General features: G+C 41.5%; 1 protein-coding gene across 3 annotated transcripts in view; it reads right to left on the bottom strand.

Annotated features, from left to right (window-relative positions):
• The window catches only part of ripor1 (RHO family interacting cell polarization regulator 1), a 43754-nt gene that overhangs the window by 19677 nt on the left and 7050 nt on the right, over positions 1-17027 (bottom strand). For 2 of the 3 annotated variants that reach the window (XM_076733318.1, XM_076733316.1), the window contains exons 1-7: positions 11587-11725; positions 2474-2597; positions 1500-1652; positions 1062-1140; positions 947-970; positions 781-834; positions 131-280 (exon numbers count right to left, since the gene is read on the bottom strand). In XM_076733318.1, the coding sequence (XP_076589433.1) occupies positions 131-280; positions 781-834; positions 947-970; positions 1062-1140; positions 1500-1652; positions 2474-2597; positions 11587-11605 (603 nt within the window). In that variant the 5' untranslated portion in view covers positions 11606-11725. Of the gene's footprint in view, positions 1-130; positions 281-780; positions 835-946; positions 971-1061; positions 1141-1499; positions 1653-2473; positions 2598-11586; positions 11726-17027 lie in introns of those variants that run through there. The other variant, XM_076733317.1, reaches the window with a different exon arrangement.

Below are 17027 nucleotides of genomic sequence, written 5' to 3'. Positions count from 1 at the left end.
TTATGTTCTATCCTTTTACACTTTCATGAATTCCCCTACTACTTTCTCATGGCCCTATTCTCCCACAAAGATCACTACACATTTACAGCTTATCACTCTCTCCCAGACACCACTGTTCACTTCATCTTACCTCTGTGTATTCTTTGTATCCTTTATTGGCCTCTGCTAAACTCTCCCTGGCCTCCTTACTGCCTGGAGAGGCAGTGTAAGCCTTCACCATCTTGTTGGCTCCATCCCTGAGGCGCCTTTGCAAGCAGTAAGCTTCATATAGCTCCTCAATCTGGGAAAAAAGGGGAAAAGGGTTAGACAGTATGCTCACATCAAACTTTTTAAACTGCATATTTAAAACTGTGTGACGTACACTGTTAAAATAACTGACCTAACTTTTCATTAGCATATTAGCGCTTCATGTTATGGCGAACATGTTTGCTAGCAGTTGCCCATTTACTCATGCAGCACACACAGAGTACCATTAGTATTCACCTGGAGTTGTGTTCCTGTTTATAAGTCAAATATATAGAAAGAGAGGGCAAAATGGTCTTCAATCCAAGACTAACATAATTTTTTTTTGCTTTGTCCAACCTCCACACAAAAAGCAACCCAAACACAGATCTAAAAACCCAACAACAAAATGAAACGTCAGGGGGTGTTTAAAGGTAATGTGAACCAGTCTAACAGAGTTGAAACCTGAATGCATTTCTGTGATGTTTCCAAAATGTTACTCACAGGCTTTATTTTCTATAGCATTCACTGATGCAGAAAGGATCACTGTGGTCTTACCTTGCTCAGGTGAAACTCCAGTCGTCTTATGTACCTCTCAGTCACCTTCACTTGCTGTCAGAGGAAGCACACAGTCACATTCATTCACTTCAAGGCCTATCTCTTAAATAAACCTGTCTCAAATTCTCTCTGCAGTTGCACTATTTACGAATATACAGATGCTCACCTTATCCAGTTCATACAGGAAACCCTGAAAAGGCAGAAAACATCGAGTCATCAGTATCTGTCACATTTTTAATTGAGTAGCAGCACTACCATGTCAAGTGATACTGATAACGAACCAGTCTGGAGTTCCTCTTTGATTCTTTCATCTGCCTGCTGAGATTGTCCAAGTCCATCTGATGAACCTGCAAGCAAGACCTGGACAACACACACACAGACACACACAAACACAGATAGTGTCAGATGAGGTTAAATGGTAAGTGGTTACTCTCATGGACTGTGGAATCTAAGCACAATTACTGGATCTAAACAAACTGTTGGCAGTGAGAGAAAGGTTATCCAATTCAACTTTTTCAGTGTGGCTTACATGAATTTAGTTTTTTCTTTCTTAACTGCAATAGTAATACAATGTGAGAGCTTAGTAGATGTAACAACAGAATTGCAGAAATATCATTCATTGACTAGGAGTGATAAGTGCAGTAAGGACATTATCCCTTCAAATTAAAGCTGAGAGTTGCTTGTATGTATGACCGCCGGTCTGCTGTGCATGTACTCACTGAAGGCCTTTCTTCAGTGCCTCGTAGACTTGATCCAGTCGCTCTGGTTGAGGAACTTTAGGTGGTGGGTTGGACTTGGCGGACATGGTGAACATCCTGCTGGCTCTGCTGGGCTTCCTGCTGACACCTGGAGTGCTGAACACTGAGAGGTTCCTGCAACATAAGTATCATCAGGTCAACATCATCCTCAAATAGCCTCACATGACATCAGATCAGTTTGATCAGACTCTGTTTTATCAATCATGTAAGACTGACACCTCCAGCATACACACTCAGGAAGTCTGTCTGTATGTCAGCAGCATTTTCACATTATAACATGATCTCTTTTACTTCTTTAACACCTATTTTTGTTATCCTGTTAATACATACAATATATCTCACTGGAAGAGGAGCATTTGTCAATGTAACATGATAAGACAGTATGTCAGTATCAACAGAGGCTTCTGTATGTTATTTAAACTAGTTGTACTCAGTTCTGGGTGGGGCTGATCTGTGATTAGAGAAACCCAAACAGGTTTAATTCAGCACTGAAAAAAACAATATTCTATAGACACACATAATCAAATAACCAATAATGAAATGAAGAAACCATGTTTTGGAATGACATTAATGGGCCAAATACCAGTTGTGTCAGTTCACTGAATCCACAACCAACCCACAGGACAGGAGTGATTATGAAAACCTTAATTTTTTTCTATCTTGTTTTGGATCAAATGCACTGCAAATGTATTGATTATCTTAAATTTATAAAAATCCAATTCACACCTAAAAATCCCAAGTCAGTTCATCTTTACCATGTATGAACACACACACACACACACACACACACACACACACACACACACACACACAGTCAGCCTGTCTGTCCTTTGAGCTCCACCTGACAGGATGTCCTGTCAAGTGTGCACTTCCCCACAAGTGTGTGTGTGTGTGTGTGTGTGTGTGTGTGTGTGTGTGTGTGTGTGTGTGTGTACCTGTAGGGCTTGTCGTAAGTGTTGACTCCAGTGAAGCTCTGGCTCCTAGTGATGGACCTGGAGGTGAGGCGTCTGACTGGGCGAACAGACAGCGACATGGTGGAGAGGGTTCGGGATGGACTCCCTGTTCAGAGCAAAGGAGAAGAACCATCAGCAGACTGCTGAGACCACAGCGTGACGGACTGACTGCTCATGTTATGCTGTCATTCATCTCACACATGGCAGATGAAACAGAGGCAGCATTCCCACCCAGCTTTAACATTCGATTTGTACCTGGATATCTTATTTATTATTTTTGAGGAGTAATAATTGGATAGTTTGACAGTAGAGACAGAAAGGAAGTACGGGAAGAGACCACGAAGGGTGACGTGTGATCAGGCGTGTTTTTATTACATGTTATGCACCTTAGACCACAAGCTTGCAGGGATGCTCCTGCATCTGGATATTGTATGGGGATCAGAAAAAACATGTTAATGCAGGTGTAACTATGATAAATTACTTGTATGTGTATCGTTGTATGAAATAATAGTGACGCACTTTGATGGCTGCATTTGCCCCCCAAGGATTACACTGCAGCCACTGCAGTCCATTCAGTCCATTTGGCGATCGACTTGACCAATTCATTCAATTCATTTAGACCCCAACATACACACAGACTTAATAATACCAAAATTACTCTTTAAGATCTCTGAAACTCTTGAATTTTGGAGCATTTTCAAGTTGTAATTTTTTTTTATCATTGGGTTTATGAGTAAGAGTAAAAACACATTTTACTTTTATCTTGAATGAGCTCAATCACTTTTAAGCAAATACAGGCCCAGATCTCTGCAAAGCAATGTGTACAGAGCAATCACATTCATCAACCAGGAATGATACCAGATAACCGGAAAAGAAAGAAAAAGAAATGAAAACCACAAACAGTGTTGTGTTCTGCAAGTCAGCATCTAACTCACTGACAAACTCATTTCCTGCTGGAAACACTGATAAAAAACACTGTGTGTTATGATAATAATCTTACATAATGGTTAGATGTAGGACTGAGCACCACAGCACACGATCCTCCTGATTTCACTTCAGTGCTGGCTCAGGCCGCATATTTCTGTCCGAAACTGGATCAAGTCTGAGAGAGTACTAATCGAACCCGACCCAAATCTGACTCAGCAACTAAGTGAAGTTACTTCTGACCTTAGTCAAAAGTATTTTCCTATCAACTGAAACTCTGTCTGCCATCTGAGATTCCTCAGGCCTGATAGCTAAGCACTGAGCAGTACAACAGGACATCTTGTTTGTTTTGGTAACATGCTATGTCCACATATTAGTCAAACCCTCAGATGGTTCCAAGGAAACTGAACCACAGTGTAAGCGGGAAATTGCCCGTTGAGGTGTCCATTATCAAGAATTAATGGACGATGTGAAGGTCACAGGACGGCTGCCTCCATGGAGTCCATCATGTACAGAAGGATTAATGTTCATGACACTTTCAGTGTGTCCTGCAAACCAAACAATTACTGTTGAATTGGCCTAATGCACTCTAACTGGATGTACAATTTGGTACAGAAAATATTGAAGTACAAAGAGTTTTACTTGAAACCCTCTGAGAGGTTTGGTGTGACAGTTCATTCAGAGGTGTTTATGCTTCCCGTTCTATTGGTCATAAAGACTCACTGAAAACCACAATGGTTAATATCTGAACATATTATGTCACCCATATTCATGTTGCCTAAAGAAGGCTAATCCACTGTGTTCCTGCGGTCTTAACCAACATTTTGAAATCTGTGGCCTGAAGCAGCGTTTTGTTATTGTGGCTTAAGTCAGCGGTTCATTTCTGCCAGCTAAAGCAGTGTTTCCATACTGTGGCCTATCCAGTGTCCTGTATCCTGTTTTTTCACACAGCTGAAAGGCCTTTGCAAGAAAACACCCCCTCCCACAGCACAGGAAATGTCACAATCCTACAGGAAGTCAGAAGCAACTGCCTCTCCTGACAGGAAATTGAACAAAAGGAGATAGTTCTAGGGCTGCAGTCATCTGGCTGACGAGAAAAGGTCAGCTCTGCTGGAGTGAAGTCACAAGGGATGGAAAGACTACTTTAGCAACAATTAACTTGTTGTTGCAGATAATTAAGGGACAATTTCTACCTTCAACTGAGAGTAAAAGTGTTAAAAGCACTGAATACTGCTAAGTACACATAAACAAAAACAGTAAGAGGAGGTTTAGTTCCTTCCACCACTGAAATCATCAAGCATGTCTGTGTGTGTGTGTGTGGCTGTGCAAGTCTATGGTCAACCGTTTGTTGACTTAACCTAGTTTAAGTACTCACACAGAGTCCAGAGGAGCTGGAGGGGAGTGAGAGATAAAGGAAGACAACATATTTCAGAGAGAGAAACTGAGCCTGCCAGAGCTGGAGAGTGGACAAAGAGAGTAAGTGGAAAAGCTGGCTCATGCTGGATCCATCACCTTCAGACACTTTGGTCTTTAAGCTCCTGATAAAGCATCACGCTGTGCTGTCACAGCAGTTCACCGTCTCTACAGCCGAGCGTTCAACTGCCAAGCAAATTTTAAGCAAAATTTAGACATGTGACAAAAAAGAAAAGGAACAACACTTACGACACTTGCATAATGGCGGCATCATCACTTCGTAGGTATCAGAATCATAAAAACAAAAACACTAGATTTTCAAACCACAGCAGGTCTGTGATCTGCATCTTGGTATGTTTAGTTTTGGATCTGATGCACTTTCTATTGACTACAGGGGGAAGGTGGGAGGGTCAAAGTATGAGGTACACGTTATTATATGATAGAATCCAACACAATAACACCACAAACACTCAAAATAGCTTGTCCAAAAAAATGAAAATGAAAGAATGAAAAACAACAATCAGTGTAAGATGGCTGATAAGAGAGTTGGATGAATGAACAGATATATGTAATTAAGCCTCACTGATGTATGAAATCTGCACTAAGCCCTCACTGAGTGTTAAGCCTCTGGACCTGATTGACTCAACATGCATCAAAAACTTCTCACTTTCTCAGAGTCAAAACTGCCCGTCTGTGATGTCCACAGTGGACAAACCTCCATCAAATTGCCAATAAACTAAATGTGGTTTCAAGCTGGGGTTGGTTACTTTACAGAAACCAGCAAGAGTAAGTTAGATTTTGAAAGTATCCAACCATATGGGTCAAATATGGGTTTTGTCACTGAAATCTCTGAAAATCTCCTCTCATGTGCTTAAATTTGATAGGACCATTATAGCTGGTAAGATTCACACTGACAACTCTTTTGTCACAGATTTTTTGAACATTTGAACATGAATATGGCTCCACACATAACTGCAGGCACACTCTTGACTTAGTTTTTACTTTGGAAATGTCTCTGAATTCCCTGAATAAGACAGACTTTGTCTCCTTTGATGCACCCTTACTACCCACTACAATAACTGAGAAACATACAATCCACTCTCACATCTTTTATGAGCAGTCTGCAGCCACATTTTCCAGCTACTTTTTTAATCTGGTCAACTTCCCTCCTCACTTCACTAATATTAATTAGTTAGCTGGTTTAATGATTTGTGTATTTCAGCCCTTGATGCCTCCACTCCATACGCTTCCAGGGTCCCAGTGACTAGTATGGATCAACGATGACATCAGTCCACAAAGAAGAGACTATAGGAAGGCTGAGCTTCGCTCTTTAGAAAAAATCTTAACTTGAATTTCATCACTTCCATATTGAAGGAGCCATTGCTTAAACTGAACCAGACTATTTATATCCCTGCAGTCACTCATGTGCATCCCTCCAATAATCCTACAAAATTCCTAAAATCCATCTCTTCTGTTTTAGGTCCCAGCTTGGTCCCATCCAGGTCTGTCCCTGACTATTTTAAGATTGCCAGTGTTCAGCCACTTCTTAAAAAACCCTCTGTAAACCCAGGCCAGTCAGAGCACTACAGTTCAATCTCCATGCTAACCTTTTATTATAAAAAACTGTCACCAACCAACTGCTGAAGTGACCTGAGGGTCATAAAATCTGGCTTTTGTCACACGCAGAGTACTAAGACAACATTACTGAGAGTAACCAATGATGTTCTTCTGCATGCAAGCAAAGGCGAATACTTCTCCCCAAACATTTCTGACACTCAAACGCATCAGAGCTTTTGGCTACAGTCTGAAATAAAACTGTTAAGGATGAGTAAGTGATGTCACCACCTTACATACACGGACATGTATGAATAGTCGACAGAAGCACTTTCATATGACAGTGACATCACGTATCAATTCTCAGGCTGATGGCGACCACGTCTGTGCTGCAGGGGAACACACACACACACGCAAGCCTGAGTTTCTTTGACAGAAATGTAGCAGAGGGTGAGATGGAGAGGAACTGATCCCTACAGTGGTTTGAGTTGAGGTATTAAATTTTGAGTTAAGGGTTTCTCCTGCAAACCCAAGTCTAAACTGAGAATACCCACACAAGCACAGGTGCGCACACACACATATACACATACACAAACATATATGGACACACAAACTATCAACACCTGCTTTTTGTTATAAGACAAAACTTTGTAGACCCCACACCGGTGGGGTCACACACACATATATATACATACCATTTATATATACAGTATACGTACTGCATGCCATCATGTAATTTTACAGTACGAATTATGGCGAATGAGTCACCATTTGATCTTTACATTTTTCAGAAATGACAAAAACGTGACATTGTGCATTTCTCTTGTTTTACCTGCTACACTGAAAATGTACTGAACGCACCCCTAAACCCTAAAACCACACACCAACCTTGACGGGGCTCCACGTCCATGTCAGAGTCCCAGTTCAGACAGGGCAGTGGTAGTCGGCACATTTCTCTCTCGGTCACACCCCACTGTCCTGTCTCCTGTGTAATCTCCAGCCTGATTATGAGACTCCCATGAGCTTATCAGTCAGCATCCCATTGAGATTAATGATCCACCAGCTCCATTCAAACTTCACCTAGCTCATCCTGAAGGTGGTGAGCTAAATCCACCAAACTGAACATGTCCGTCAAACTGTGCTGTGTGTTGTTCCCTACCTGATCCAAACAGTGGTCCAGTCCTGCCCAATGATAATAACAGATTCCAGTCACACCATCTCCTCTGCTATTGATGTTCTCATATAAACACTGGGACGTGGCTCGGTGCCACACACTCAGCCTTCCATTCGCCTCTGTGGTAAGCCAGTGTGTGACACCACACCTATTGTTTGATGCTCTCTGGCCTCTCTCTCCTAGACCATTCTGGAAAAACCCTGCCTGCGACCCAAACATGCACACACACACACCCAAACACAGAACACCACTTAGTCGATGTCTCCCTTACACTGCTATTGCCCTGCTAGCAATATGACAATGTTAGTTCATCAGAGCAAGATATCTCAACAACTACAGTCATACTAGCCAGACTGCTAAGGAAACTGGCCTCAGAGAATAAATCACAATGTTTAAACCTAAACTTGAACACTCGGAAAGTGTAAAATCTATAGTTTATTAAATGTTGAAAAGTAGGTTTGTAATGACTCTGGTGGGCTCCATGAGAAATGGCTCAAAGACTGATGGTTTCTCCTGGTGAAATGCAGCCACTGACCGCACTGCATATTAAGCAAGGTGAACAAAGGGTCAGTCCTTAGTATTCCTCTTGGGATCATTAATGCTTCATCTCATGTTAACAGTTTCCTCCTCTCGCAACATCACTATTTCATTCCCTGTTTGTTCTCTCACACCCCCACATAATGTCCATACAGTTTAGTTTCATACCCAGGCCCTTCCCTCTGTCATATTGCTGTCTTTAGGAAAAGAAAGCCCAGGAGGGAGTAACATCCTGCAAAGAGGGCAGGGTCAGGAAAAGACCAGGGCAATTTATGGGTATACTGAGTCACGGGAATAACCCCAAAGCCATCCATGTTCACTTCCAGGAAAATGATACTAGTGTCTGAATTATTATAAAGCTGAAAGGACTGAAGCTGAGAGCCTGCTGTTGTAGTTTCAGGTCTGTTATTGTGATGTGGAAATATAGTCTGAACTTTCTAATTAACTTACAGCTGAGCAGTTTGGCATTTGGGCTTTCTTTCCAAGAGTGAGTTGAGGAAATTGATATTAATCTCGTGTCTGTGAGTTTAAGGGGAAGTGAGCTGATTCTACACATACAAGTCTGTTTAGGGTTGTTGGGGAAGTACGGCTCCATATGTGAAAAAACCTTCTGCACAAAAGTGACCTTGAGTTTGGGCTTAAGAACGACAAGTTCGAAAATGAAAAAATAGAAAGAAGTGAGCTTCCTCGATCTCTGCAGCTCCACTCCTCTCGAGCGTAGGCTAACATAACACAGCTGAATCTCCCACCAGCTGTTGGTGGTCTAGTTTCAGTGTGGATGATGTAGGCGCCAGCGTTTGACAAGGAGGAAGTATGTGTGGAATAAAAAAGACAATGTGTCTGGTGCTGCTGCATCAATTTTGGTTAACCTAGCTAATCATAAACACCAGAAACAGCCGGCGGGGGCTCGGTCCAAAGTCCAGAAATAGACCTATCTACATCTCTAAAGCTCACTTATTAACACACTGCATCTTGTCTTATAATCTGCGCACAAACAGAAATGTAAAGCCAAGAGTTTTTTTTCGGGAGTTACAAACTATTTCTTGATGAGCAACACCTAAAACATGCAAAAGCTCTTGAATCTGCTGAAAAATCTGCAGCACAACATGAAGCAACATCATGTTTCAGGACAACAGTGTTCTATATGTGAAAGTGTTGGATAATATTTGGATTAGATGCTGTAGTTAAATGTAGTTTTATTGTATTTCACTCCTTATTACCCACTTTATTATGTCTGCTACCATTCCTCCAAGAAATAACCTGCTTTCTATATTTTAAAGTTTACTGTCTCCATAAAATGCTCATTAAAAGGCATCTATCTGTCCATGTCTAAAGGAATGAGAAGAATTTTTGAAATGCTTGAACTTGAAGATAATGGACTAACAGTCTTATCTACACTAAGAGACAACACGCAAGTATGAACGATCATAAAACAGTGCTAACGGTTCCATAACGCAGCCGTCACTGCTGCTGCCACACCGACGCAAATCCACTGACTGACCCGTGTACAGTGAAGATGGCTGTAACAGTCCTAATAAGGCAAAATGAGAGTGAAAGTGAACATAGGTCTTGACTGTAAATAAATATATTTACTTTGTGCTATGAAACTGAAAAAAAAAAGAGTGAGTCGAGCTGAATATTCACTTTTAAATCTACCGTACTCAGGACAGAACTGTAGGTTGAGACGTAAAGCTGCATAATCCCTGCTAAGACAAACACTAGAGGACGATACGGCCAGTATGGAGGGCTGATTTAAAGGCTGATTTGAAGGCTGATTTAAAGGTTGATTTAAAGGTTGATTTGAAGGTTGATGTTGATGTTAATGTTTTCACACTGTAGCTGCCAACCGCTCATCCTGTGCACTGATTCTACTCTTTTTTTAATCTTGTTGTTACTATTATTATTAAGGGGGTTTTCGTCTCCATCTGATTTGACATTCATTTTCTATCCTTGTCTTTATGTTCATGTCTCTTTTTAATGTGAAGCACTTGGTGCATGTGATTTGTTGTTGTAAAGCATTTTGAGCTGCAATTCTATAATGAAAGGTTCCTATACAAATACAGTTTGTTATTCTTCTTCTTCTTATTATCATTATTTATGCCAAATATACAACAACAATTTAGTACTTCCCCGAAGTTTGTATTCTTGGTAAGCTAGAGAAGAACCCCAGGAAACAACATTTAAACCACTGAAGGACAGTGTTTTTCTGAATTGAAATACAGGCTGTTTTTTCAGTTTGGCAGATCTTTAAAGGAACATGTCAGGGATTTTGCAAGATAAATTACAACTAATGATCATTTCTCAAGGCATGCTGTACTGTTTTAGATTTATGAATATGTTTTCCTCCTGCCAGGAAGTTAAGTACAATATAAAAGAAAAACCAACAAAAATAACATGGAGCATTGTGTCTGCTTTTAATTATTATCCAAATTATAGTATCATGCATAATTGCAGTTGCAAGATGGAGATTTGATCACAGACTGAATTTAATACAATGACTTGTAATTTTGTACTTTTAACGTGTATTATTGAAATAATTACAATTAGTCATGTGGCAGACGCTTTTATCCAAAGCAACGTACATATGAATTCACACACTGATGGCACAGCATGGGGGACAGTTTTGGGGTTCAGTATGTTGTCCAAGGATACTTCAGCATACGGACTGCCAAGGTCAGGGATCAAACCACCGACCTCCTGATTGGGGGACGACCACCCTACCTCCTGAGCCACAGCCAAAATAACATTAGACTAAATTAAAAATGGTCATTATGGTCCATAATCATATCACTCTAAACTACACAAATACTGTGTGTGTTTTGTCAGGTAATAAGTGGTGGTGAAACAATTTTGAGTGAAATGTATGGCTGAAGAACAGTAGAATGGATGAAATGTTGATCATAGTCTGGTAATAAAAAAGGATTAGACTTTAAACAGGACAAAGACTAACTAAAAAAAAAAAAAAAAGAGGAGGAACAATCACAGCGACCAAAAAGTGCTTCACTGTACTGTACATATGGGCACATCAGCATTGTTAAAGACAGACGTGAAAAAAAATATTAAACGCAGTTTAACAAATTGGGATTTTCAACAAACCAGATATAAAATACACAGAGGCATCGAAAAGCATCCCTGACTATATGTGATACAGTGTGTTGTGGCAGTGGTGCAGTGGCATGGAGTGACCATCTATTCATTAAGGGGAGGAACACTTCTTTGACCCCACTAAACAACTTAATGAAGCAATGAAAGGTGCTTGTTACTCAGGAAGGGATCACCGCTGAAGCATATGAATACAACAAACAACTGTTGATCTGAACAAGTCACAGGCTTTTTTTTTTTTTGGTTTATCTTTTGGCGTTCAAAGTGAACTCTCTCACCATCGACTCCTAATATGTTACAAACCTGTTAACCGGCAGCTGGAATTTCATCCTGACAAACACAGAGTTAATGATTAGAAATGAGCTCATGTCACTGAGCTGCTGGCTCATACCTCCATATCCACTGTACATGGTAGCTGTGGTGGTTGATGTCAAGGCTCTCTCGCGATGGGTCCACCCAATCCCAGAAACAAGCGCTCACTCCTCACTCTCGGTGGACTTCTCGCTAGCAGACTTTCTTATCTGTCACTTGCTTTCTCTTGAACTCTCTCACTCCGTGTGGCATCTCGTTCACTTCTCTTATCACTATCCCGGTCTATTTCCAGTTTTCTCTGCCCCCATATCCACTGTCACAGTTAATCCGGTGTCCACTCACCTACTGATCCCCCCTCTCTCTCTCTCTCTCTACCACACAGATATAAGAGGAGGGCGGAACAGGGAGGAGGAGGAGGAGGAAAAGGAAAACACAAGGCGGTCCTCCCTCCTTCCTCCTTCTTCCCTGCTGACATCACTGGTTTTTCCTGCCCCTCCTTCTCCCAGTTGAACATATTGTTTCTGACCACACACACCACATAATTATTTACCCACCATCCTCCCACCACGATATCCACACAGCTAATTGTAGGACATCACTGGATGCTTTTAGCACAATCTAAGTGTCAGAAGACGGTAAAACATTGACAAAACTCACACATTCATACACAATACATACATTTTCCTGCACTCTGCTCTGAATTGTTGTGAGGATTTAATGAGTCGTTACTTATGAGACAGAAGCTTGGATCCAGAGCGATATGGAGCGTGGTTTCCTCTTGATTTCAATGTGGCACACAGAACAACCCGGCATCGTACGCAATATAAACAGCAGGGAGCTACTGCTTAAGGTTTTTATAAGTGCGATATGTTAGAATTTTAGTTTGAAGTGTTCCAAAATGAACGCAAATTAACTCAAATTTTCAACAGAATGTGAAGAGATAAGTTTTGACGTTATGTAAAGATGTCTACGTACTGTGTTGCCAAAATATCTAAGTTAGCATGCTAACCAAGTAGCTGCAGCCTGTCCGGTCTTGTAATACCACTTTCAGTTCAGCTCTGACATTTTTTGTATGATAAATGAACAAAATCCGTTTTCCTTATCAAACTGAAAAATACTACTAAAACTAAATCAAGCTTCATTGCCTTGTTAACTCATCATAAATAACACTTCATTTAAACTTGACAGAAACAAAATAAAATTCATTAAAACCGTCTTCCAACAAACACCAACTCTAGTCTGACATCAACCTTTATTCATCAAGTTGGATGTGAAAATATTCTGAGTTTACAGGCAGCTTTTCCACCCTGAGGTTGACCAACCCTCCTCTAGCTCCTCTTCCTGCCCCCGCCTGCTGTGCTTTCACTGTACCCAGAGTCAGAGTCCTGATCGGAGTCAATTTAAATCACCTCTGCACCATTTTCCCTGTCGTCAAACTGGCCTCCTTTGGCCTCAGTCCTGGTCTGGCCTTGTTCACTGGGAGGCTGCTCAGCTCGGTTCCTTTGCCTGTGGTTTAAACGCCAACGATTCCCTGGTGCTCTGAACTCTCGGTCAGGTAAGACTGAGTCAAATCACAGGGCCACTAGCTGCACAGCTAACTGAGCTAACTCGCTAATGACAGCAAGTAGCTACAGCCATAGACAGCGACAGCAAAGAGTACAGCGAGCAGGAGTTACTCTGGTGATATGGTGACTCCTTGATTATCGTTGTGATAACTTGAGAGAGTTGCAAAATCCTGCCTCACAGTATCATAAACCACTGTGTAAGGTTTTGGTATCTGATAAGCCTCAAGAGTCTGTCAGTCAAACTTAACATCCAGGAAACAGCACGTCCACACCCGGTCCTGGCGCCACAGTAAAGTAACTGGCCAGGCGTTCGTTTTTCATGGGCAGGCACTGAAAACCAAGTCAATTCGATGTCAAGAGATACTGTGCACACAGCACCTGCTGCCCTGGTGGTTCATCTTTCACAGCTTTAGGACTGCTGAAAAAAGCCTGATGCCTGATGGTCTCTGTAGGGTTACAAAATGACAAAGCAATTAAGTTGTGTTGCAATTTGTTCATTTTCACCAGTCAGCATTGAACGTTCCCCTGCAGCTGCCTCAGGGCTGCATTAAGCTACTGCTAATTCAAAGAGATCACTTCCAGCTAATATTGTTTCACATTAATGGCTTTTCATTGGCAAATCACATGGAAGCTGTTAATGCACCTACAATAATATCTGCATGTGAGAAGAAATGTTTGGAAAAGTTCAGTGACCTCTGCAATAAAGTCATGGCACATTTTTGAACGTGCCCTTCTGCCAATCAAATCAAACCGCCAATCTCTGTACAACTACAAGTCCGATCATGGACTGACTGATTGTTCACCATCTAACATTGCACACCAACATCAAACCAACATGAAACCAACATCAAACCATTACATGGGACTTTTAATGGCTGCAGTAGCTTAAGCATTTCAGTGGGCAGTGTGTATCGCTGTCAGCTACTACTGAGTCCAACCCACCAACACACACGCGCACGCATGTACGTACACACACACACACACACACACACACACACACACACACACACACCCCTTCTGCTTTAAATCAAACTTGCCTCCTCTCATTCAGTCACTTCTGACATTCTTCTGTATTGTTGTCGGCACTCGTGTATTTTGCTGAAATGAATCCACATTCTTTCCATTCCTGTCATAGTTCTAATACCCTGACTTGACCAACCAGGTATGCTTGTTTCCCTTCAACTTTTTTCTTCCTCCATTGTTGATGTGCTTTCAACTTTTGTGTTTGTGAATCTTAAAGCTCTGCGTTGATCTTAAAGCTCTGCTCTGAATGTTGTATTTACATTCAGTATTAATCATGAGAAAAAGCTCTGTGTGTCCTTGAGGTTTAACAGATGTGTCAAGCTGATTTCCTTTCCTGTCTTTGTTGGTGCATTGCTGCATATTTCAGCATATCACTGCCACCTGCTGATCAGTGGAATAGTGTGAAATGATTGCCAGGACAGTGAATGGAGTCACCTGCATGTGCATGCAGGCATAGAAAACTCCATAGAGATACTAGAAGTCAGAAACTCCACAGGATACATTTAAGTAACTCTCACTGAGCACACAGAGAGCTTTGTTTATCGTCGTGATCTTGCATGGTATGTTCACATTGTTCGTCCGAAACAATAGTCATTTGTTCATTTCCGTACAATATGGAAATGGTGAAATGAAGGAAAATGAGTTCTGACATGTGAGAAATGACTAAAGCTGGCCCATACAGAGGAGGTAAGGAACAGCAGCCAAATGTTGCACCTTCATCATTCTTATTGGTTCATTACGTCTGGTGACTTCAGGTAATTCTAATATAGCTCCACCCAAATTCAGCAAGTCACAGGGCCTCACACAGCTGAGGTGGCACATCAGGAAATGCACATGCACAGTGGATATTTTGGAAGAGGCCTGCCTTTTCTTTTACTGTCATCTCTCTTCTCCTTCATCCCTTTCTTCAGCTCCTACATCCATAAACTCTCGTGAAGGCAGTTAATCACTTCGCCTCTACTTTCTCTTCCCCCTCTTTCCAACATCAAAGGTCGTAATGATGGTGTGGTTTCCTATTACTCACCCAAAACTCTCTTCTCTTTCCTTTCTCTACAGCATCTTTCCTGACTTCCATCCTCCACTTTCCTCCCTTTAAAGAGAATGTCAAATATACACAATTTAACAGTAACGGGTGGAATGAAACCTGCGACAGTCCTTTGGTCAGGCTTATTATTCTCTCATTAAGACAGAGTTAACATGCAAACCTCTTTGTGCACACTGACACAATATGAAGACGAAAAACCGTCAATGACATTCCAGTTTTAATTCCTTAAAATCAGTAGACACGTGATTTTTAAAATTTGGTCCACAGTACATGCTGTACAACACTGAGTGACAGAGAGAGACAGACAGACAGACAGACAGACAGACAGACAGACAGGGAGACCAAAGGGGAGGATTTCATAAACAGAGGAATCCTGAAAACTTCACAGTGAAGATGGAGACTGGCACGGCCAGAGACTGAGATAAAACACACACACACACACACACACACACACACACACACACACACACACATTTACACACACATTTACACAGACACACACACAGACACACACACAGACACACACACACATACACACAAGCACGTGCACACACTTCTTCTTCTCTCTTGTTAAATGATTCTCATACCTCAGCTCAGAGCAGCCGAGTACCAGTCTGACACCAGTGCGCTCTTTTTCCCAAATTCAAAATCCCTCACTGTGGGAACCAGTTGGGATCATTATGATTTTTCTTATCAGTATCTTGAGTCCAGGCATGAATGTGGGAACTGAGTCTGCAGCTCGCTGTGACAGAATGAACTTAAAAGAAAGCAAAAACACCAAATTTGATATTGACACAGACCAAGACTTCAAAGTGGATCGGTTGCATCTGAACTACACGCACTCTGCTTAATAAGGTCATTATCACAACCAATTCCTATCCGATGTAACAGATCAGCGCATCCCTACTGAGCAGAACCCCCACGACAAGTAAACCCATCGTCATGTGTCAAATCAGTGTGTGTCCCTTTAGAAACAGATATTTTGAGAAATACACTTGCTTACAGTGATACTGCTTTCATGTCTATATGTCTATACACTGAATGTGACATTACCGCAGACAGCTGCTTGGCTTAGTTTAGCGTATGTAAGTCACTTTTCCGGGGTTCTTGTTTTTGCAGTGTCAGCGTGGAGAACGTTTCAATCAACCCACAGACTCAGAGTTAATGAGCTAGCTAGCTGCAGTTGATAAAATCTGCCAGCAACAGCCATAACCTCAGCCAGGTGGGGACTTAGTGAAGGGTCAGTTTAGCATGAACACGTTCTTCTGTCCATCTGGCTAATTATTTCATATTTTCTTAAATTCTCTAATGTCAGCTGGTCTTTGAGCATGAATCACTTTCTGACAACAGGCTTTTATAGTGTTGACTTTGCAACCATAGAAGAAGGCTAAAATTGGGAACATTTAGCTCCTTGTTGCTCATGTTCTCCAGTAACACTTTGTCCTCATCTTATACAGCCTGACTGTACAGTACTAGTTGATGAAACAAATCATTTTAATCATGCTTCATTGTGGTGGAGTGGAGTGAGCTTGGTAATGAGCTGACAGGCTGTTCGTACTTCGCTAAGCACCACATGACTGGCTCTGTGATGTGTGTGTGTGGACCCCTGTGAAGTAGGGACTTTCTGGTTAATCTCCAGCTGGCCAATAAGCTGCTTAACTGTCACTGGAGTGCAGCAGGCTAATTACTAGTTTGTGGCCAGTCTAATATGGTTCAGAGGCACACAGAACCATACTGAAAATACCCTCTACATTAATACTAATGCTGAAACAGACTGAGGATCCTAGTTATGTCATCTGGTTAGGCTGGCACTGTGTCACATGTGACAGCTTTACTTCTTATCTAACATGAAGCGTACTATAGATTTCAGTGTTTCAAAAAGTGCAA

Source organism: Chaetodon auriga, chromosome 6, assembly GCF_051107435.1.
Source record: "Chaetodon auriga isolate fChaAug3 chromosome 6, fChaAug3.hap1, whole genome shotgun sequence".
Classification (NCBI taxonomy): domain Eukaryota; kingdom Metazoa; phylum Chordata; class Actinopteri; order Chaetodontiformes; family Chaetodontidae; genus Chaetodon; species Chaetodon auriga.
Note: the sequence above shows the minus strand (reverse complement) of the source record. Positions and strands in the feature narration are given on the sequence as shown.